Source organism: Tupaia chinensis, unplaced genomic scaffold, assembly GCF_000334495.1.
Source record: "Tupaia chinensis unplaced genomic scaffold, TupChi_1.0 Scaffold000164_1, whole genome shotgun sequence".
In the NCBI taxonomy this organism is placed as follows: Eukaryota; Metazoa; Chordata; class Mammalia; order Scandentia; family Tupaiidae; genus Tupaia; species Tupaia belangeri.
In genome coordinates this window covers 1425445-1449291 of record NW_006159638.1, presented here as the reverse complement: position 1 = coordinate 1449291, position 23847 = coordinate 1425445, and the positions used below count along the sequence as shown (strand labels likewise).

The 23847-nt window shown below is 35.9% G+C and overlaps 1 protein-coding gene across 1 annotated transcript in view; it reads right to left on the bottom strand.

The window, feature by feature from the left end:
* Nucleotides 1-218: 218 nt before the first annotated feature.
* The window catches only part of LHX8 (LIM homeobox 8), a 26046-nt gene continuing 2417 nt past the window's right edge, over nt 219-23847 (bottom strand). The window contains exons 4-10 of the mRNA XM_027770882.1: nt 23555-23716; nt 19653-19774; nt 17467-17687; nt 16859-16962; nt 12195-12290; nt 5328-5511; nt 219-495 (exon numbers count right to left, since the gene is read on the bottom strand). Coding sequence (XP_027626683.1) covers nt 419-495; nt 5328-5511; nt 12195-12290; nt 16859-16962; nt 17467-17687; nt 19653-19774; nt 23555-23716 — 966 coding nt within the window. The 3' untranslated portion in view covers nt 219-418. The remainder of the gene's footprint in view (nt 496-5327; nt 5512-12194; nt 12291-16858; nt 16963-17466; nt 17688-19652; nt 19775-23554; nt 23717-23847) is intronic.

Here is a 23847-nt window from a genome sequence, read left to right as displayed (position 1 = left end):
GGTGATATTTATAACAATAACTTACAGATACAAACTAATGATAAACTACAATTTCACAAAAGATTGTAAACATTTTGCACACTTGTCAGTCCTTCCTTTTAGGCAAAGTGCTCTTTTGATGACAAATAAATTAACAGATACACACTAGAGTGAACTATTTCCAGACAACACAAAAAAAAAGTTTTGATTTGTTTTTCTCTTGTAAACATAAGTTTTACAAAAAAAAAAAAAAAAAAATGAAGAATCAATAAAAGTGTCTTGCAGGCCAACTATAGATACATACCTGGGCAGCAAAATGATGTTGAAAATGCTTTGGATGTTAAATTAAAAATTAACATTAATATCTTTTCCTTGATATTTTATACATAATAAATGACAAGTTTATATCCTTAATCATTTCTATCCCTGAAAAAAGGAATTAAGTATGACTTATTGGCAGTTGTGTCATTGAATGGGGTAACAAGGGCTGGAGTCCAAGAGTTGTTGGTGAATGAGCTACAAAATAGAAAGAAATTTGTGAATCAGTTTAGTAAGGTGAGTAAAACCAATTTAAGAACAAACAGAACAATCCAAGGCAATGTGCTTTCATCACTCATTAGGCTGAGGGCACCAAGCTACACTCATTCCACTAATCTCAGAGGGAGCACTAACGCCCTCAGCAAAGAGAACACAGTATTAAGGAAGAATCTAGGAACAGTTTTACCACCTCATTTTGAGGTCACAGACTTTTGCCACTTTAATGTCCTCCACCCATACCCCACTCACTGCACCCCACCCTGTAGCTAGAAAGACACAGGAGCATTGTCTGCAGAGATACTTTCACATGAAGGTGTCTGCAGAGGGTGACCTCTCAAGGTCTCTTTATTAATGCTTAACGACCTCCTCCCTAAACATACATCAAAATACACTTGCCGTAGGGAGCCCTATAGTGAAAATATCAACAACAGTCCTCACTCTAATTTTTCACTTAAACAAAATTTAAAATGAAATTCCTACTTTCAGCAAGGACTTAAGTTTCTTCAAACCAAACCTCCCTCTGAAAATAAATCAGGAAAGCTGGGCACAAAATTTTAAAATGTGTTTGAAGATATCTGAAAGGTACCAAAGTATAAAAACTTTGAATGTAAAGTCCCATGGGGGTGGGGGTGGGGGATGAGGCTGTTTTTGTCTCCCACAGATAGTGACAATTTTAAAACAAAAAGGAATTTCTGACAGGTTGAGAAGTTTAGCAGTACATCTAGAAGTAAGATGTGGCCTGGGTGCTAAGGAACAAAAATTAAAGACCAGGGTCGCCAGAAGAGGAAGAGTCTTAGTTAGAAACAGCAACAAGAAAACAAACCAGGTTTTCATATGGGATCCCCAGGGGATAAATCCAAGGAATACAACAGTTCTCATAAGGCCCTATCCCTGACTGGATTAAGCCGATTTCCCCCTAGCCTAACTTCCTGCTGGAGGTAAAATTCATTCTCTCTGGTGGAAGATATCACACAGAGCCTCAAATTATTTTTAGTTTGTCATACTCAACATCTGAAATGCAATAAAATAGAACCATTCAGTGGCAGCTGCAGGGGCACAAGCAGTAAGATGCCACTGTGCCAGGCTAGGGCCACATGAGAGGCCTAGGTTAAGTTCCCAACCAGCCTAAACAGTCCAAGTGTGCCTCACGTGCCTGGGATCTTAGTTATATGGGATGCCAGAGCCAGAGGACTGTGGCATGGTGAGAGCCTTTCAGTAATACCTCTCTCTTGCTTTCCCCTTTCTCTCTCTTATTAATAATAAAATAATAACAACAAAGCAAATAAAAAGACATGACTTGACCAAAAAACAAAGAAGAGAAAACAAAATCTGTGACCCACAAAAGATCCAGAATGTGGGGTTACCAAACCTGAGGTTTAATGTAATTATCATCAATATAAAAATAATTCAAGAAATAAAGTGACAAAATAGATTTCAGCATAGAAATATGAATTCTAAAACTGGAAAACGTAGTAACTAAAATGAAGTCAGTGGATTAGTTTTACAGAATATTAGATACAGACAATTAGTGAACTAGAAGATAGGATGACAAAATGCAGACTGAAGCACGTAAGGTCAAAGGGCTGCAAAATATGTAATTTCTTTTCATAAGAGCAGAAAAAATATTTGAAGAGAAAACAGCTGAGAATTTTCCATAATGAAAGACATCAAAATACATATTCAAGAAGCACACTGGAACCAGCAGATGCCTAATGGTTACATCGCTGGACTACCACATAGTCGACTGTAGTTCAAGTCCCAGACCTGGTGACTTAAAGCTCATGCCAGGGACATGTGAATGGGTGCCCAAAATCCCAAGAGGAAAATGGAAGGGACTGCAGCATGGTACCACGCCCCTCAGGGGTGGGGGGTAATTTCTTGCTTTCTGTCTGTCTCTCTGGCGAGCACACAAGCTCGATAGCAAAGGATCTCTTTAAAAAAAAAAAAAAAAAAAACTATGCACAATGTACTAAAACTTTTAGAAACCAAACAAGGGGCCAGCAGGTGGCATGGTGCTTTAGGCACTGGACTCCCACATGACCGACCAAGGTTCAAGTCCTGGACCTGGCAGCTTGCTTTTTCACTCTCCCTCTCTCTGTCTCTCTCTGGCCAAATTAAAACTAATAATAATGATGATGAATAAAATGAAATAATTATTTTTTAAAAACCACAAAGAGAAAAGCTGAGGGGGAAAAAAAAGACATTCATTTTCAAAAGATCAAAAAGATCAACAACTGACTTCAACAATAAATGGTGCCAGGTCAAGGAACTATCCACACATGAAATAACAAAAATTATAATAGTCAGAACACAATATAATCTAGTTTCAAAGTGCTGAAAGTAACTGCCAACCTAGATTTCTATATATAGAGGAAATACCATTCACATCATCATGAAAAGAAATACTTAGGAATAAGCTTAACAAAAGGTATGCGAGATTACTAAAAAAAGAAAAAATTCTAAAATAAAAGAGATAATTTCAAGTTGACCCAAATAAATGGAAAAACATATTAAAGTTCATTGTATGGAAGATAATATTATTAAGATGAAAGTTTCCTAAAATTCATCTAATTACCATAATAAATTATAGGAAAAATCTTCATCGTTTTCTCTTTTTTGGATGAAAATTCACAAGCTAGTAAAATGTATGAAAATATAAAGGGTCAAGAATATGAAATATAGACATGAATAAGACAAAGTAGGAAGACTTATTTTATTAGATAACAAGAATTATAGACCGCACATAAATAAAATGGTTAGTCACTAATACAAAAATAAATATGTATACCAGTTAAACAAAATATAGGGTACAAAATTGACACAGATATGGACGCTTGATTCATTACTAGTGTGGCTTTACAAAAGAGTTGGAAAATTGGTATTTTTATCACATGACAAAAATGCTTAGCTTTCTAACTCACACCAAAATTCAGGACCAGCTGGATTGTAAATCTAAATAACAAAGGCAAAATTTGTAAAAGGTAACACAGGAGAAATATCTTTATTTTCTTTGAATAGGAACAATTTCTTGAACAGACTAAAAGACTACTGAAGGGAAATTGATTAAATGAACTACATTAAAATTAGAGCTTGTGTTCAACAAAATATTCCATTGGGAGTAGAAGATACTACTGAATAGAAGATATTTTCAACACATATAATTATTAAAGGTTTTATATGCAGATTATATTAGATCATAAGAAGAGTCATGACATGTCTCTCTATATTTTTCTATGCAAAAATGAGTCATAACTTTTCTGATGACCCTATAATAAGAATTAAAGACAAAAAAAAAGACAAGCCAACAGACTACCAAGCAAAAGACTTGTATAGACTTGACAAAAGAGGATGAACAAATTTTCAATGAAAGAAACACTCAATCTCATCAGTCATGAGGGAAAAGCAAAATAAAATAATTAGATAATACTACACAACCATCAAGCTGGCTAATATGAGGAACTGATATCATGCCAAGTATTGGTGACGATATTGAGCAACTTGAACTCTCATATGCTGCTAGTCAAAGTGTAAACTGGTTCAACCACTATGAAAAACCATTTGGCACAACTGACTACAGTTGAGTGTATGTGTACCCTATGTCCCTATGCTCTACTCCCAGGTACATACAAGTAAAAGTGCAAATGTATGTGCACCAAAAGGCAAGCACAATAAAGCCCATAGCAGCATATTTATAAAAGCTCAACCTAGAAAAAACCTCAAATGTCTATCAACCATAAAATGGATAAATCATGGTATATTTCTATAGTAGAATTTTATTTAATAATGAAAACAAATCACAGATTCTTCCAACAATACAGATGATTCTCACAAGCAATGTGATTGAAACAAGTGAGATACCTAATAATACATTTTGTAAGCTTCGATAAGTCTCAAAAAAGGCAAAACTAAAGCATAGTTTTAGAAGTCAGGGCCATGTTACTTTGTAAGAAAAAGAGAACAGAAGGAAACAGAGAAACTTCTAGGTGTTAATGATGTTCAACTTCATCTCAGCACTATTTATATAGATATGTTCACTTCATTCATACATCAAGCTGTATACTATTTGTGTATTTTTCTACGTGTATGATTTGATTCAATAAAAAAAAGTTTTTTCAACAAAATTTAGTAAGCCTCAGTCTAAAGACTGTGTGAATCTTTTCTCTGATTGTTGGAAAATAAATCACTTAAATATTTATCAGGTGAAACAAAACAAAATTCTAACTATAAATCAAGCACTGAATCATCATTATCAATTATTTATATTTTAGGTCTAGAGTGGGTGTTAAATTTGCCCCTTAATGGGGCCAGCAGATGGCACAGCAGTTATGTTGCTGGACTCCCACATGGTCAAACATAGTTCAAATCCTGGATAGTGGCTTGAAATTCATGCTGGGTGCGTGTGCATGCGTGACCAAGATCCCAGGAGGAGAAGAAACTGCAGCATGGCCAACCCCTCTGGGTGTGTGTGTGTGTGTGTGTGTGTGTGTGTGTGTGTGATTTCTCACCTTCCCTCTCACTGTCTGTCTGTCTGTTTTTCTCTCTCTCTCCAATGAGTGCACATGCCCTCAGGCAAAAACCTCTCAAAAAAAAAAAAAAATAGAAGAAAAAGAAAAAGAAAATGTGTCCCTTAAAATATAATCATGGAACTAAGAATGTCTGGATAGTTTGGCTCCCTATTGCTCCCTCCCCCTGCAATATCTTTCAATTACTGCTGAGGTAATAATCCGAGGTATGAATCATACTAATGTAATGTTAGGAGTTTCCAGTTACTGACTGTTTGGGAGACAGCTGTTAAATGTTGGGATACCTACCGTCCATATAACTATGTAGCGCAGTTAACATCGTCCCATCTTGGGGCACGTAGGCAGAATAAGCCATTTCTTCTAACATGGGTGGAGACAGCCTGGAAGGTGGCACTGCTGTGACTGGGGCCGAGGAGGAGTGATTAGGACTGACATGTTTCTTGTGGCGAGCTCTGCAATTCTGAAACCACACCTGTGTGAGGAGAAGAGGAAGGAATGGAGGTCAGCATCTGAGTACATTACCAGCTCAGTCTAAGTGCAAATGTAACCTCAGTGACCACATAAGGATGGTATAGATATAAACAAGCTTTTAAAAGGTTGTAGAGACAGAAGAGAAACATTTTAGCTTAAATAATAATGGCCTTTTTATTTTTTGCTTAGACAACAGTTCTCTGCTTTACTTACAAACTAATTCTATACTAAAGCAGCTTCTTCCCAAAAAATTAGAAGGGGACAGGGAGGCTTGAAAATTCCAGAGATGTTTCCTTTGTTTTACTATTGGCATTTGGGACAAAAAGAAAAATGGGAAAAGTTCTTCTAATCAGAATTAACACCACCAACAACTATATTCCTAGACACCCGCCAAGCTCATTTCAAATCCTTGTTCAAATGACTAAAACTCCCTACCGAGAACTAAACGCTTTCTATAACCCTCTTGATTCAGTTATCCCGGTCACATTTTAACCTGCTGATTTCAATTTCTCTGAGTAAATACGTAGTTATTCCCTAAGAACCATGTTAAGGTCAAGTCTATAATAAGAAAAAAACTGGTAATATTTAAGTAGAATCAAATATGGACACATCCACCGGTTAAAAAAAAAAAAAAAAGGCCACAAGATGAAAATTACTAACCACCCTGTTGTCCAGTCTATTGAAAAAAAAAAAAAAAGGTCACAAGATGTAAATTACTAACCACCCTGTTGTCCAGTCTATTGTAAAAACAAAGGAAGCAAATTCAGACCGATGGGGAGTTTAGATTCAGGTCAGAGTAAGACTAGATTGTCCAGAATGCTTCCAGGAACTAACTTGTGTGTGTCTGAACTGCTTGCCCTAAAAGTTAAAATTTAGAATGTCAGTCTATTAAAATATTGTATCACTTAGTTACCATAATGCCAAACAATTGTCATAAGAAGAAAGAGAAGTAAAGGATGAAAAACTATTAGGAAACTAGAATAAGAACATTTTGGATCAGGAATAAGGGTTGGGAAAAGTCAGGGGCATAAGTATCTGTTTAAGCCTTGGTGGTACAAGGGAATCAGGGCTAATTCATGTGGAACAGAAGGAAGCTGTGAAGAATTTATAAGAAAAAGTTGATCAGATTTCAAAGACACACCCTGTCCCTCATACTCAAAAATGGATGGCTGGCAAAATATAAACCTAAGGGATTAAAACTAAAGGAATAAAAATGAATAAGTAATAAGGTATCCAGTCCTGAGCACAGCGGCCACGAGGTAGCACCTAAGGAGGGTTTCTGGGACAAGACTTAGGTACACATCCAGGAACAGGAGGACGACTACACTGCGGCAGCAGTAACGTGCAGCTCTGCCATGCAGGATCCCTATGGGAGATCTGAAGTCTGGTTCCCAGGTCGACCTGTACATGCCAGACACACACTTGTGTCTACAATCCTGGCTGGCTAGGAAGGTGGGAAAGGATTACAAGTTGGGGAGATCCTCATGGGGATGCCCATCATTTTCTTTTTGTTACTCTTTTGAAATAAATTGATAAGCTTAAAAAATAGTAGTGGAAAGCCACAGCCCTTCTGCCACAAATTCTCTAGAATGTTAGGCTCTGAGATACCTATACAGAGACCACACTCTAAGTCTCCAGTCCTGGTTCTTCCTCCAGCCCACAGGCTCTTAGTCAACAGCTGCTACTAAGGTCACTAGCCTTACCTAACCAAGAAGACATACTCCAACATTCTCCAACTTGTAAGGGGAAACTGCCACCACCTGCTTTTCCTGTACGGTGCCCAGAAAACAAAACACACACACCAAAGGGCTACATACACCCCAATACACCTTGCACTGTGGTTCTGAGTTTTTGCAAACTATCTTTTTGTCTATTTTATTTGATGAAAAGACAAAATGACACACTGAAGGAAACCTACTCAGTTGTAAAAAGCTAAACATTTTTTAATCAAAATGAAAAATTTAAAACCCCATACTCTGAAAATAAATATAATGAAAGTATGACATTAACAGCAGAATAATTACCTTAACTCAAATTGAAATAGCTTCTTGGAAAGATCATCTACAGGTAATCAAGCGGAAAGAGGTTTGCAAACACAAGATGTCATAACTTGCACAGCAAAACATAGTTGAGGATTTAAGGCATCACAAAAAAACTTTTGGCATAAATGCTACCCTGCTTAGGAATACAAATATAAATTGTTTTGGATTTCCTCAAATATTTTCCCCTTCAGCTTTGTAAACTTGCAGCAAGGGTTAAAATTTTCTCTGAACAACATATGTTAAAGGTTTTGGGGCCAGCAGATGGTGTAGTGGTTACATCCTAGACTCCCACGTGATCGAGTGACCACAGTCTGAGTCACTGACCTGGTCAGAAACTTGGAACTCACACCAAGTCTGTGTGCGTGCATGCCCAAGATCCCAGGAGAAGAATAGGGGAAAAGGGATTGTGGCATGGCCATTCCCTCTGGGGCGATGGGGAGGGTGGTGATGGTTTCTCACTTTCTCTCCCACTGTCTCTCTCTCTTTCTCTCTGGCAAACACATGCATCCCTAAGGCAAAAACCTCTCAAAAAAAAAAAAGTAATAATAATAATGGAAGGTTTTGAGTTCAAGTAATACTACATAAAAATAGGACATGCAGATGTACTATGAAAGAAAAAATGCATAAACTTAACCCTTTAAAAAATCCAAATTATAAAAACAAATATAAGAATTCAGTGGATGAAAATGTGGAATTTTGATTAAAGAATTATTTAATTTTAATTTTTTAAAATCTGCCCAGAGAGAGACACAGAGAGAGAGGTAAAGTAAGAAAGCAAGCCATGAGATCTAGGACTCAAAAACTGTAGTTGGCCAGGTGGGAGTCTAGTGCCCCAACCACCATACCATCTGCTGGCCCTAAAAAAAGATGGAATTTTAAACTACTGGGAAAATAAAGCTTCCTAATTAAAAAAAAAAAAAAAAAAAAAAAAAAAAAGGACTAGCAGGTGGTGTGGTGGTGGTTAAGGAGCTGGACTCCCACTGACTGACCGTGGTTCGAGTCCCGGACCTGGTGGCTTACTTTCTCATTTTCCCTCTCTTTTTCTTTTTGTCTCTCTCTGGTCAAATTTTAAAATAATAATAAATAAAATTAAATAAATAATTATTTAAAAAAGAAAAAACATGATTATTCACTTCAGAGATAATAAAAGAGATAAATCTCTATCTTATATGAAACCAATTCAAATAAATAATTATTTAGGTGTAAATAATTTAAACCACAAATATTTAAGAAAACAAACACCAATATTGATATACTCTCTAAATAAAGAATCATAACAAAGGCTCAAAACTATCAAAAGACAGAGATTAGAACACATAAACACACAAAAGCTCCATGTGGGAAAAGTAAATAAAAAGGAAATTGAGGAATTATGAAAATTAATATGAATTAATAAAAGTGAATTAGATGGAGAGAAAGAAATAATCCAACAGAAAAGTGGGCTAAAAACAGGCAACTTTCAAAATTACAAAATAAGCAAATGTGACCAAGTTTGCTGATAGTAAAAAAAAAAAAAAAATAGAAATATAAATGGAATTTCATTTTCTGACTACCCAATTGGTACGACTATAGAATGACAATATTCAGGAGTTTTGTGATTTGGAAAACAGGATCTCTCTTATGTAGCTACTGGCAGAGTAAGTTGGGTATGAATTTCTGGAAGGCACTTTGTTGTTGTTGTTCTTTTAATTTGCCAGGGGGCATGTGTGCTTAATGGAGACAGACAGGCAGAGAGAAAGCAGCCCCCATGGGAGATGGTCATTTCTCCTCCCTTTCAGGATATTGGGTACACACATGCGCCAGTATTTTTTTTTTTCAAGCCATTAAGTCTGAGACTTGTACTGTGGGATCGGCTATTCGGAATTCAGCTGCCTTAACTATGAAGCCACTGGCTGGCCCAGAAGGCAACATCTGTACAAAGGCCCTGAAAGTATTTTATCTTTAGACTCACTAATCTCACTTCCAGAGATATATCCTAAGGAAACTACTGAACAAGCAGGCAAAGTAAATACACAATGTTGCACATGGCAGCATTTTTATGATAGCAAAAAATTGGAAATAAAACGTGCTATGCTCAACATATTGTCAACAAAAATGATGTAGATCTTAATATGAAAAGTATTCCCTAGCATACCCATCAGAAGAAACAGCAATGTTTTACTCTGTTTCTGTGATTTACACAATTATCTAAAAAGGTACGTGAACAATAATTACATCTGGATGAAGAGGTTAGAAAAGAAAAATAAAAGTGAAATAACCCATCTTAATTCTTTAACTTCCAGACAGTGACAATCTGCTCTATTACAGATGTCTCACTAAGCCCTTATAGCTAGCAAAGGTAAGATTGTCCATGTATCAGATCACAGAAGCCTAATCTTTGGATGACCTAGTTTGCATATGAGAACCAAGACCTCACAACTCCTCAACTTTTCTAAAGTATGGTGCTCAATGTTAGGAAGGAGGTTGGGGAAGGAAGCTATGATTACTATGTAAAAGTCACAGTAATTAATTCTTCAAAATGCTGTAAAGGGCTATACAGTTAAATTCTAGACATAAAGGTATAAATACCAGTATTCTACCTTTTTATATGCTAGCATTTCTTCCTTTGCCATTTTATCAAAACTATCTTCTCAGAGTAAAAATCAATGTCCAAAAAATATTTTCCAAGTTTTATGCTTAGGCTCAAGTTAACTTGCTTATAATACTGATGACCTAAAACCTGGAGGCTTTACTCCTTCAAATATTAAGAGAACTATAAGATCCTCTATCTTCCTTTGCTTCCAACTTTAAAATACATAGACTAAAATTAAGTCATGAATCCAACTTATCTGAGACATCATTGCCATGAATATACAATCATAAATCAGAGGGAACCTCTAACCTGTAGAGTTTGAACTACTACACAAGAGAAACTTCTAAGCACTGGAAATTCATTACCTTTGATGGTAGCCCATGCCATTTTTGTAGCCTTTTATACTGAGAAAGTTTTATGAGTGAACACGTATGTTTTTTTCCTGTATTCCCTTGCAGGACAGCCTTTCAAACAGACTTAAAGATAATTACTCTGGGGACTGGCAGGTGGTATGGTGGTTAAGGGCACTGGATTCCCACATGGCCAACCATAGTTCAAGTCCCAGACCTGGACTCCCACATGGCCAACCTGTGGTCAAGTCCCAAACCTGGTGGCTTACTTTCTCACTTTCCCTCTCTCTTTCTCTCTCTCTCTCTTGATCTGTCCCTCTCGGTCATAATAAAATAAGCAAATAAAATTAAATAAAATAATTCTGTAAAAAAATGATAATTGCTCTGAATATGCTAATTCTTTCCTTATCATCTCCTGACCTTCTTATTTATAGATAAATATCCCTATTGCTTTAATATTAGGACATAATTTCTAGATCTTCTGTGGTCTTAGTGCTCTTTCTTTATATGCAGCGCTTTTTTCAGATTGGTTCCTTGTTAGTCCCTTTTTATAATTTGGCACTTTACCATAAACACATACGACAGACACCTAAGATGTGCTCAGGTAGTGGGACTTCTCTCCTAAGGGAGCCTCATCACTCTGCCATCACCCAGAACCACTGGGCACCTACCTCTTCCTTAAACCTTTTTGAACTTTGAGTATTATTTTAAATTTTTTTCCATTTCCCTGGTCTCATTATAACACTGTGACACAACTGGCCACCTCTTTCATAAACCCACCTCATGTCAGACTTCTCTACCAGACTTCTTTCCTGACTCTGGCTGTAACTGCCCCATTCAAACAGTGCCTCTTACCGACCTCTCTCCAGCCTTCCGTGTTTACACCCTAAGATCTCCTTCCAAAGTCCTTTATTCCAATTTCATGGCATTAGATCTCTTTGGTAGGCCTGATCATCCTTCAGATATCTGTTTACATGACAAAGAGCCACCATCTCTACATGATTAGTACACAGCTAAATTTCCAAACATAAATTCCTCACTTCAACACATGTGTTCTAACTCATCCCTCCCTAGCTTTGTTCACAACACTCTTCCTTGTTGAAACCTTTTTTAAGAGAGGGATTTTTTGCTATAGGGCAAGTATACTCGCTGGAGACACAGAGAGAAAAAAGTTGAGAAGTCACCTCCCAAGGGCGGATGGCTACACTGCAATCCCTTATCCCACATTCTCCTCTAGGGATTTTGGGTACATACACACCTGGTTTGAGTTTCAAGCTGGCAGGTTCAGGACTTGAACCACAGTCAGCACTGTGGGAGACCAGCATCTTAACCACTATGCCACTGCTGGCCCCTCTCCTTGGAATTTTAGCAAAGGCCATCAACACCCCTATACACACATATACATTTTCTCATAGAATAAGTAGGGTTAAAGAAAATACTGACCTCTGAACCAGAGCTTGGGACCTCAATTCTTTTTTAGCATGGAGGACCTTAGAGTTACTGTAAGCATTAAATGAAGTAAAATATAGTCACTTGACATATAGCACCGTGGCCCAAGACGGCTAATTATCGAGTTTGTAAATCTTGATTAGAAAGTGAAGACACAATAAAAGGAAGCTTATGTTTTGAACATTTCTTCACCAAAAAAAAAAAAAAAATACTTCTAAAGATCTAAAATTAGGACTTTTAGTATTTCTTGATTGACCTTTAAAATAATCACCTGAATCACACGTCTGCTCAAGCCTGTTCTTTCTGCCAGTTTCTGGAGGGTCTGTGCATCTGGGTTGTTGTCCTGAGCAAATTGTGCTTGCATAACCTGTTTTTTAAAAAATGTAGGCAGTAAATAGCTAAAACTTAGCAGCTCAATCTGCATTTTGATGAGAGCAAAGATAAGACATACACAAGAAAATGGGATACTTGCATTTTATTACTGAAAATCAATATGAGGAAGTGTATGTAAGTGTAAATGAATGTATATTTTATAAATTTACACATATTTTATAAAGTTACTATGTTGAGATCTTTAAAAGTAATTCATTTCAACATAAAACTTTGCCTCTCAACTATGCTGTTACAAATAAAATCACCTTTTATTCTTATAACCCACATATGTAATACATAAATAGTATGAGTCTCATTTACTATTTCTTCTATTTTGTTAAAAATTTACAACATTAGAAAATGTAATAAGATACAAAAGTCATATCACGTTTATCTCCAGCCTCTACTGAGCTAAACAGCTCAAAGCCCCTAGAATAATTTTCATTGATCCGCAAATAGTACAACACCTAACAGATGGATTCCACTTAACTGTCATGGCTCTAGTATTGTTTTGAGCACCTGTATGCAAAAGAATTTCTGAGATCTTAAAAAGACACTCAACTGCCCACTGAATAAGAACTTACCAGAGTCTAAATATTTATAGATTTTTTTAAAAGCTCACAGGTAATTCTGATGTGACTCTTTGGATTGGAACCAGCATGCCAAGTGAAATGGGATAGGACACATGGCAAAAGATTTCCCTGTTCCTAATTTCCTGGGAGAAATACACAGACATGCCAACAACTACCTATCATAAAAGGTAAATAGAAAAGAAATAAAGGAGGCAGAGGGAATATTGAAATAAAAGCATAAGTGGAGGCTTTAGATTCTTTCAAAACAGAAAATTGAAATCATGTGAATCAAGTGAGATGCTCAAATCTGATTACTAAAAGCTAATCAACCGATGGAAGTATTATGAAATACAAAGGATGACAGAGGGGAGTCTCGAATCCAACATGATTGTATCTGTTTGCAGGCCTGGGGAGAGGGTCACCACCCTACCTGGTGTCTATACCCTTTCCAACAAGGCAAAATTACTTGCCTTCTCCACTATGGTCCTAATATAATACTATCTTCTGTCACTGTACTTATCACAAGGTAGCTAAAAACATTTGTAAGTCCACTCTCCATGGTGAAAAGTGAGTTCCTAGAGAAAAAGGGGAATAGCTCATTCTTCATATCCCCATGAGTGACATTCCTTTCCTGTCACGTGGTATGTACTATAAAGAGTTTGTGACAAGATGAAATTTGACAATGTGAGGAAAATCTGAAGATAGTGTAGAGAAAGGGCCAATGCAATGACAGGAATCCTCATGAGGTTTACAGATTGCATTTTCGGTCAAGTTCTCTCTGCTTAGCAACTCCTCTACAATTTAGTAAAACTGGACTAAAAGTTTATAATCTCACTCAGTTCACTTTATTCTTCCTTACCTACTCCGAATGTGTTACTTTGATACGTTACTGAGCAAACAGAGTTGTGTTTATATGAAGCTGAGCATGTAACATCACAAAGAGAAAAAAGAATGAGCAAATGAATTTTATCCTTGTGTTTTTAATTTTTTTCAAATAGAAAAAAAACTGAACACATATTTGGGTATTTGCTTATAAGGTCACTATTGATAATTTATGAAACAAAATAGCTTTTAATAAATGCTTTTTACACATACTTTTAACAAATGCATTTCAAATTCACAAGATTAATGGAAGCAAATTACATTTAGTAAAGCAATTTTTCATAAAGGAATAAAGCAAAACTAAAATCAACCATGATCATTTAGAAATGTAATAGTCTAAAAGAAATGTAAGTTGTATTCATTGATCTTTCTTTCAATATCAGTGTTTAGTCTCACAAAAAGGGGGCGGGGGCTTTTAATTTCTACTTAGTGGAACTAAGAAGAAAGCAGCTCCACTATTCTCCAGTCCCTAATGTTGCTAAAATCCACCCAAATTCTTTGCTAAGGTCCTCTGACATGGACCAGGAGTGAGCCTCTCTAGACAATCACTGTTTTAAGGTCAGGAGGTCTACCAGAAATGTCAGGAGGCTGCTAAGTAGCAGCTGGCCAACAAGCTCTCAAAATACATTAAAGTACAAGCTAACCCTGGCATGTTTAATATAATTATTGAGCAAGTGCTTCCAATTATCATAAACAAACCATGATACTGGCAGGAACTTGTGAAATAGCATTTCTGTAAGTGGACACTACTTGATCGTATTTGCCAATACAGTCTCTTAATCCTAAACTATTTTTTTTTCTTTCCATAAGTTTCTAGGAAGAATTTTGAGAAGTTATCTTACTTATTCCTTCCATTTTAATTCTCCTCTGTAGAAAGCCAGTTCTGTTTACATCACCTTGACTTACTCATTGGCCAAGAATAATATTTATTATTTTGCGAAATACAAACACTACTTGAATATATTCAGCAATGAGAGTATGTTACCTGACTTATTAGAGAGTCTGGTCAAAATAAGTGGTTCAAGGCTTTAAAGGTCTACAGTTACCCCAGATTGCTAAATTATAAAGAAACAACTAAGAATAAGGATTGTATCTCACGTATTTCAGCCATCCCTGGAATAAGGTAAATACTAATACTGAATACATGAGACCAGGCTTGGAAAGTATATCATGTATGCTTTCATTTTTAAAAAAAATCTATTATTCTGATATACATTTTCTAAAATTTATGATTCAGATCACATTTTCACACAATGACTTAAATATTTTATGCACATTTGCTATTTTAAACTATAAGGCTAGCTACAAGATTCAGAATCTCACTTATGTTTTAGCTGTGTTACTGCCATTAAGGGGTTTTGTTTAGGTATATGGTCTCCTGGGAAGCAAAGCAAATTAAAATGACCAGAGATTTAAGAACCAGGGTTCAAACCTCTTCTCTGCCATTCCCATGGTGGTCTACCTCAAGGGGAGTTCCTGCATCTCTTGGACACATCAAGTAATTGTTAAGATTTTAAAGAAATAATCCAGACAAAGTGCCAGGCATAGGACTTGGAACCCAAAGAGTTCCAGAAATACTATTTTCTTTTTATCTAATTAGTACCTATGATTATTTTCTCACAGGAATTTTTATAACTACCAGTGGTGGTTTTGAATTTTTACAACTTTAATAATACATTTTTTCATTGAAGTTTTCAACCTTGTTCTTATTAAACCTACATCCATGCCTTCATGGGAACAACTCATTTTAAAAACAGAATATATTTATGTTTGAAATTCTATTTTAACCCAGACGCCTTTTAGCAAGTGAATATTTTTCTAGGTCTCCCACAAGTACTCACAACCTCTAACATAGATTGTTGTGTGACACTTCATAGCAAATCAGTGAAACATCCAGATAAGCAAGGTTTGAACAGAGATATTTTTTCAGTCACCTTATATTTCATTGATTACTTATTGATATGCACTTTATGCCCAAATTTGGAAATCTAAAACAATCATCTATTTGGATTTTTTTCCCTCAAAACAATCCGGATTTTAAAGCTAGAATACTTTCCAGTGGCAAGTTCCTTGGAATTTTTGTGTCACATTAAGGTTTCTTTCCCAATCATTCTCAAAATAAGAGTTCTCTCTTGAGACATTTTCATTGTATCCATCTTAAATACTGGCAGGTCTCACAACACTACTGTGATTTTTCAAAAGGTATTTTCATTCATTTGTTACCACTTCTTAAGTGTCCTTTCCAGTCTGAGCTAAAATGGATACTAAGTGTAAAGCACCCAGCAGTATGAGGTAGGTGCTCAATAAATGTTACTTTACCTTAACATAAAACAAATACCTCAGCCACATTAATCTTTTAGAAAAGGTGATTTCATTATCTGAAAAAATGCCAGAAAGAATCATTATATGTGTAGACTTAAATATAGAGCAAGAAACAATTATTTATTTTCTCAATAATATGTATCAATTGAATCATGACAAGTTATTTCAGGTAACTAAGTTGAAAATAATCCCTCTCTTTTCAGGGGACATAACCAACCTTCAGTAGTAAACCATCAAATGACTCTACCTCTTTGAAAATAAGAAGGAGTCTCCTTGATAGGAATCCATCAGTAGATTCCTGTTCATGTCATGTTATTCTATCCTACTCAAAAAACATACAGTCTTGTCTATTAAAAGTCTCAGTGAAGTTTGTCAAGATGACCAACAAATTAATGTCCTATAGACCCACATATTGTATGTCTTTTTATGGTTAAGTCTCAAAATATTTTATCTTTTGAAATTATATCTACTAACATAAATGGGTTAGACTGATGTTATCAGGAAGTCAAGACAGATCAGCATTTTGTTTCTACTTTGATGCTACCGACAGACCCCAGGGAACCAAAGCTTGAATGACTAGATCATATCATATGATGATTCTAGCCGATACTAACAAACATTTTAGGGAAATAAGTTTGTTTTTCATACAATCACCAAACCAGTTTTCACAAAAGCAAAGGCTAACCTTTTAGAAAACACAAACTGACTTCAGGCAACATGGAAATTGTTTTCTTGTTTGGTTTTGGTTTTGATTTTGGTGGGAGGGGCTTCAAAATGTCATGTCTACCTGGAGCTGGTCTGCTGTAAAGCTGGTCCGAGCTCTTTTTGCTGGTTTTGGGTGATTAACATCTTGATCTGTGAGGAGGGCACCTTCCACGCTAATCCCATTACCTGCATTTTAAAAACACACCATATATGTTAGTACTCAAAAGGGCCCACCAGTCATACTGCAATAGGCTTCTTACATCGCTGGGCTTGTGAAACTACAAACATCTAGACTGAACAACCCCTTGAGTTAAATTTTAAAACACACTAGAAAAATACTGTAGAAACAATAATCCATTTGTGAGCTTGCACATTTATTCAAAAGCGCAAAAAGTTCTCTATGAACATTAAGGCCCATTCTTATGAAGTCAGATTCAGGAAAACAACAGTTTACAAAGAGAGCAGAACCCTGACTCAGGGCTGCTCCCTGAGAATATGGCACAGAGCTTAGATGTACATTGCAGCTTTTTCTGTAAATAAACAGATGGAGATAGTGAAGTACAATGTTTAATGAGTTTTACCACAATTATACCTTGCATAAAATAATGCATTAAGATGACCTTAGGAAAAATCATTTTTATCTCCGTATTCCTGTCCCAAAAGACTCAAATATTTTAAGTACATATTTACCATTTTCCACTTCTCTTTTTAAATTATCCAGCATGCAGTCATAATGCACTCTGCAGAGGACTTTCTCTTCCACCAAAGCAAACTCCTCTCCCGTGGAAAGTTGCCTTTTGCAGGAAAAGCAGGCGAAACACGCCAAGTGATAGACATTTCCCTTAGCCCTCCGGACCCAGTCAGTAGAATGGATGTGCCTCCCACATCGAGAGCAGCGAGTTCCATACCTTCTACAGTAAACAGAAACATGGAGGTGAAGATTTACAGCCTACTGAGATGGTCCTCAGTCTATACTTAAATTGACACATTATGTTACTCCACTGGCATAACCTAAGTATTTACACATTTTGAAAGCAAAACCAGAATCAATTTTCTTTCTAAAAGTCATTAATGCTAACCCACCAAAATTTGACATAGGATCATAATTCAACCTTGTCTATAAAAACAAAAACTTATTGTTGCTCTAAAAGATATAAATGAAATAAATGAAGTGTGAGTTTCAATATCCACCTTATTGAATCAAATATCAATGCATTTATAAATTTATCTAAGACTCAGAATACACACACACTCTAGATTAAAGTGCAAAAGTAGACCATCTGAAGATACATATACTAACTTGTTAAACACAGGTTAAGATGATTTGAAAATACTTTAAATGGTTTTTACATGTTAAAACACTTAAACATTTTAAATGGAAAATATCAAAGAATGCACAGAACAGGTATTCTTCCTTGATGGTGAGGAAGGAAAACTCAGAAACGTTTCCACTGGTGAAAATGCTATTGTGTATCTATCCACAGGAGGGAGGAAATATTATCTAAAACTTTCAGAGACCTATCTGAACATTAATGCAGCAGGTCAATCTTAACAGAATGTCAAAATTATATATGTCTTGTTTTTTCTTTTTCTTCAAGTCTGAGTGACTGGACACTCTTTGCATGTCTCTTATCAAGATATCAGCCATGGTCTGGCATGATCAGATCATACTAGATTACTTTACGTGTCTATTCATTGATACATGAGATATTGACAGTCTTTTTCTTCAAGTTAATTGAAAAACTGAATGCTAAAAATAAATTTTAGAATATAACAATGAAGTATTTAAAAATTCTAGAACTAGACTTCCAATAAGTCTTTAAAGTGACCATAAATATTAAGACTAGACTATAGTAAAACAAAGAGAAAGCAACTTGTCACTATGTTTAAAGAAATGGAGGGTAAATCTGATGAGAAATATATATTTTTGGTAATTATAAAATTCTGTGGCTTTATAAAATGACTGTGGGTTTCATGAAGTGTTTTAAATTACTCAGTAATTTTATTAAAACCAATCACTAAGCTCTCTGAAATAAAATTTTTAAATGCAATATAAACAATCCAGTTAGTATTAGAAACTTCATTATGTAGTATTAATTTGTCAAGTTCACAATGAACTTTTTTTTCATTTGGAAATTCAGTGAACAAACATGGTAATTTTTCAAAGCTGTGCTTAAAATTATTCCAATTTGTAGGCAGCTATAATGAATTGAATTGCAACACAGAAAAAACTTTAAACATTTATAAAGAAATCACAAAGAGAAATTATATTTAATATCTTATGCAAGTAAAATCTCACAAACTAAACATCAAAGAGCAGACAAAAGGAACATAATTTTTAAGCAAAATAATCATATTTGGTATATTTGTGATAGGGGAACAGTCAATTCTGAATTACACGGCTTATCAAGTTCTCAAACTCCCAATTTTTTATAGATACACAACTAGGGATCATCAAAAGGTAAATTGCTAAAAGATGAACAAAATTTTGAGATCTTTTCCCTGTAATGATTTAATGTTGGCTTACTACGTCCCCCAAAGCAGAGGCTTTGACAAAATAACTCATCTTATATTTAATTCTTTATACCTATGCATAGCAAAGAAGGTGCCCTGTTTCTAACACCTACAACTTTCATTCCCCAAAGTGGAAATATTTAAAATTAGTTTTTGCATATTGAATTTCTAAAGGAGGCAAATACAATTTGTTTTTAATACAAATTATACCACAAAAAAATGGGACATTATTATTTAGAAATCGTTACATAAGAAAAACTGGGTATGAACACATAAAATAGGACAAGGAAAAGCCTATCACTAAATGCCTTTTGCGTACTAATTTCTTGAAGTAGAAGCGGAGAGAAAGCTTCGCAGCATACCTGAAATAGTCAAGTTTGCAGAAAATGTCTTTGTCTTTAATGTAACAGCTGGTGTGCCTTCCTAAGGAGGTTCTGCAGACACTGCAGGAGAGACACCGAACATGCCAGCACAGGTCATTCACCTGTGAAGGGAAGAGGGGCAGGCTCAGAAGTCATTCTATCACCACATTTGAGAATAGCATCTATTGGTTTTATGTATTATGCAATTTAAAAAGCTGTCCTACTTAATATTTTAATACATGCTCTGAATATTTTCATGTAAAAGTTATCATTTATGTAACTATGCATCTGGATATATTCTTTTAGACCCCAGAATCACACTAGCGTATATCACTGTGTGTGTCTTTTTGTCTTTCAAGAGCTCAGGTCTTAGTTTTAGTTTTTGTTTGGTTTTCTTCCTTAAATTGAACCTCTATGAACACATGGAAGATTTGGGTTACTTTAAAATCCTACATGTAGGTATTTGTGTTTTGTTTCATTTACCAGATTCTTTCCACCATGAAACCTGGCACCTGAAGAAGTCAAGACACATACTTTCCCAATCTACTTTTTGACTGAACAACTATAAACTAACCGTATGCCTATTAAAGAGAGTAGCAAAGATATTTAAAAAGCAGCTTTGAAAGATACTTACCCTTATAAAGAAGTCAGGCAATCCATTTCTTTTAAAAATCGAAATTGCTAAGGGAGATTTAAATATAGATATAGTGGGAGCCCTGGTTCCTTTGTAAATTTAAACTTCAGCACAGAATAGAATTAAGGAGTGAAGTACTGGTAAACCTACATAAGGATTCGGGTATAGGAGAAAAAATAATTCTTATAATAAGTGGCTCTAAAAAGTCACAGTAGCATTGTTTCCCATTTGCACTTCAAGTGCTAAAGCAGAAGATGGTGTTTAATAAAGCACCTCACTTTATATTTTCTCGATAGGAACATTAAATATTGTCAATTCAGGGAACAATTCATAATAACTCTTTTAAAATTTGCTACCACACTATACGCACCACAACTTTAGTATTTAAGAAGAAATTCACGTATGGAAGTGGCCTACAGTGCAGGACCCTAAAGTTCATTCTTATTAAATGGACACAAGAACTAAGTTCATGCTTAAATTTCATGTGAAAGGACAATATGCAAAAACAGCCTACAGAGGACCAAAAATGACTAAAACAGGAAAGTTCAGGGAGGGCTGTGAGATATGGTTTTGCTACACTATTTCATAATAAACACTATCTGTCCAGTGATTCTGTCGGATTAGAACTTCTTTTCAACATGTTTTTCCGGGATATGAGAGTAAAAGGTAGTTTGAAGCTGAAAGAAGAAAAAAGTTTTACTGGCTTCTAATTACAGTTACTGTTGCCTCTTTCCAAATATTAATGAGAGCCTCATTTTTTAAAATAAAATTTTAATAGTTTTAAGTTTTACAAAAACTACAAGTCACTATAAAAAACATTGAAAAGATACCAAGAAATAATAGAAATCAGAGGAAGTCAGAATAAAAAAATAAATCAACAATGGTAAATACTGCTCTGGAAATAGACATAATTTCTCTATATTTTTCCCTAAAATTGGCCAAGCCAGTATAAAGTTTAGTAGAGATTTCCTTTAGGAATCTACTGTCTAGGGCCTTCTGTATTTCAGTCTTACCCAGGGCTTTATTTTTTTTTTTTAAGCAAGGCTCCTGGGCAGAGCTATAGCCTCCTCTCTGCTAAAGTCAAATCTAAAGCCTGGTTTGCCACCTTTCCTCAAAAAGTTTGTTTACCTACAGTAAAGTGTTTCTTAATCTTACATTTCTTTGCTAAGGAATGAACTAAGGTGAAGAGAGAAGATTTGGGGGATTATAAATCTTCCCTGACAGCTGTTATTGACCTAATCTATACATATGTAAACATATAGTCATATAAAAACTACCCTAACAACAGAGGACTGAAAATGGGATGATAGATGCACCTAACCTCTCATACTCTTCCATTCCAACTCACCAGACTGTTTTTCTATATTCGTTACACCTCAAACACTTTCTATGCTAAGTATAGCAATTTTTATCAGTGAGTCAAGTTGAAATCAAACTTAACTGGGAGAATAAGTACCCAAAGTACAAAAGAGAAAGAGAAGTAAAAAACTCAGAGTTTTCAAATAATCATCTAGAATTAAACTTTAGTTAGTGCTAATCTACTAAACTGTATGAGAAGTGTTAGAATAAGATTCTAAGTTGAAGACGTCATTGGACAGACTTGTGCAATCAAGCTTACTACATGGGGGTCCTCAAAAGTTTATAGAAAATGCATATTATGAAAAAAAGCTATGCATGGATATCAAATTTTTGGAAGAAAATAAACAACTACTTTAATTCTACATGCCCACGAACTTTTTGAAGTTCCCCCACATAACTAAGGTAATCTATTTTATATAGTATTATATAAAGATATATAATATACATATTTTTAAGATATACTAGATTAATCCTGGACACTATTTATTTCAGAAGGTGAGTTCAGTTTCATTTCATCCAAACCCTTTTTAATACCTTTTCTGCCATGAAGTGAAGTCTTCATAAATCCATTCAGAAACGTTCTTAAGGATGGTGCTAATTATTGAGAAGATTTATTTAAAATAAGCTGGTTTTGATCTACAAGATTCTTTTGAAATATCTGAAAGGCTCAGGTTTAGCAATATAAAAAATGAATTTTAAGAATGCAGACTTAGAAAGTCACATTAATTTGCCAGCTTTAAGAATCAATCACTATACATGAGTAACCTAGTCTTTTTTTCAGGTTTCATCAAAACTTTTTTGGTCCTTTATCTGCGCTTTATCTAGGTATCATTTGCATTTTACAGGTGAAGCCGCTTTCTCTGTTGAGGTAAAAACCAAGAAACCCACTAACTCTCATTTTGAACTTAGACTCCCCGTAATTAATCCTTTTGAAAACCTTAGCGGGTGGAGAGACATAGAAAGTGAACTAGTTTGTTACTAATTCAGTGGAGAAGCGGCCATTATTTTAAATAGTGGTTTTAAAAAGCTATTGAAGTTGAAAACCCATATATTAGGATTAAGACGCATGGGACCATGAGTCTGCCTGCAATGACATGGATAACTATGGCCTGCCAGAATCTCTAGTTCAAAATTCCCCTACAATATTTTAAGAGAAAAGTAAAACAAATTAAGACAGACAGTCAAGTCTCAAACCACCACTTGAAGCACTTCATCCCAGGCTTGCTGGGTGTGTCTAACTTTACATCAATTCCCTTCCTCCCCACCCCCAGCACTGGAAAGGACAGACTGGCACTGGGTGGCCTTGAAGTATTAAACTTTAATAAAAGCAGGAAGGTATTGAAATAGTTTTTATTTAAATACTCCCATGAACTTTTACTTTGGAAAAGTTTCAGGTAACTGTATATAAACTTGAGACTACGTATTTTAAAAATCTATCTAGAAAATATTCTTTAAGACATTTAATAGCGCTCTCATCAAAAGAGACACTGCAAAGGGGTTATCTATCCGACTGGTATTTCTAGGAAGACAGAAGAATGGATGGAGGGACCATGCACAGTTTTTTCGGAAAGTAACCCAGGACTTAGTAAAATTACCAAAACTACCAGACCGGTTTCTGTTTCAGGATGGTTAAGAATCTTTCCACTTCTCTTTCTCTGTATGTCGGTGCTACTCCAGAACATCCGCCGAGGAATCTGCACTTCTCGACCACGATGTGTCACACATAAGCTGTTTTGCAACAATGTGGTAAAGTCTAAGCTTTCTTCCCACACACTGCAAAGAGCAGCGGTAGGCTGGGTTCCCTTGCTGGGAAAGCCTACAACCTGAAGAGTTTCTAGGTGGAAAAGTGGGTGGTGGAAAGGAGTGACTTTCTTCCAGAGCTTCCCCGCTAACCCGCGGCCCGTCTTACCTTGAGAAGGTATTTGTCCACGATCTCCAGGCCACAGCTGTTGCACACACACTTGCCAGGAGGGCAGCCGGAGCCCGAGGCCATGGACCGGGGCGAGGACGACGGGGACAGCGGGGCCGAGGAGGAGCTCGAGTCCTCGTCCCCCGCTCCCTCGGGGCTCACCTGCAGGAAGTCGTGAAGCGCAGGCGGTTCCAGAACCCTCCTTCCTTAGCATCCCACCTACCCACAGTGGTGCCCCCACCGCCTCCTCTCCTTCCCCCAGGCGACCCCCCCCCTTCTTTGAGCGGTCTCGA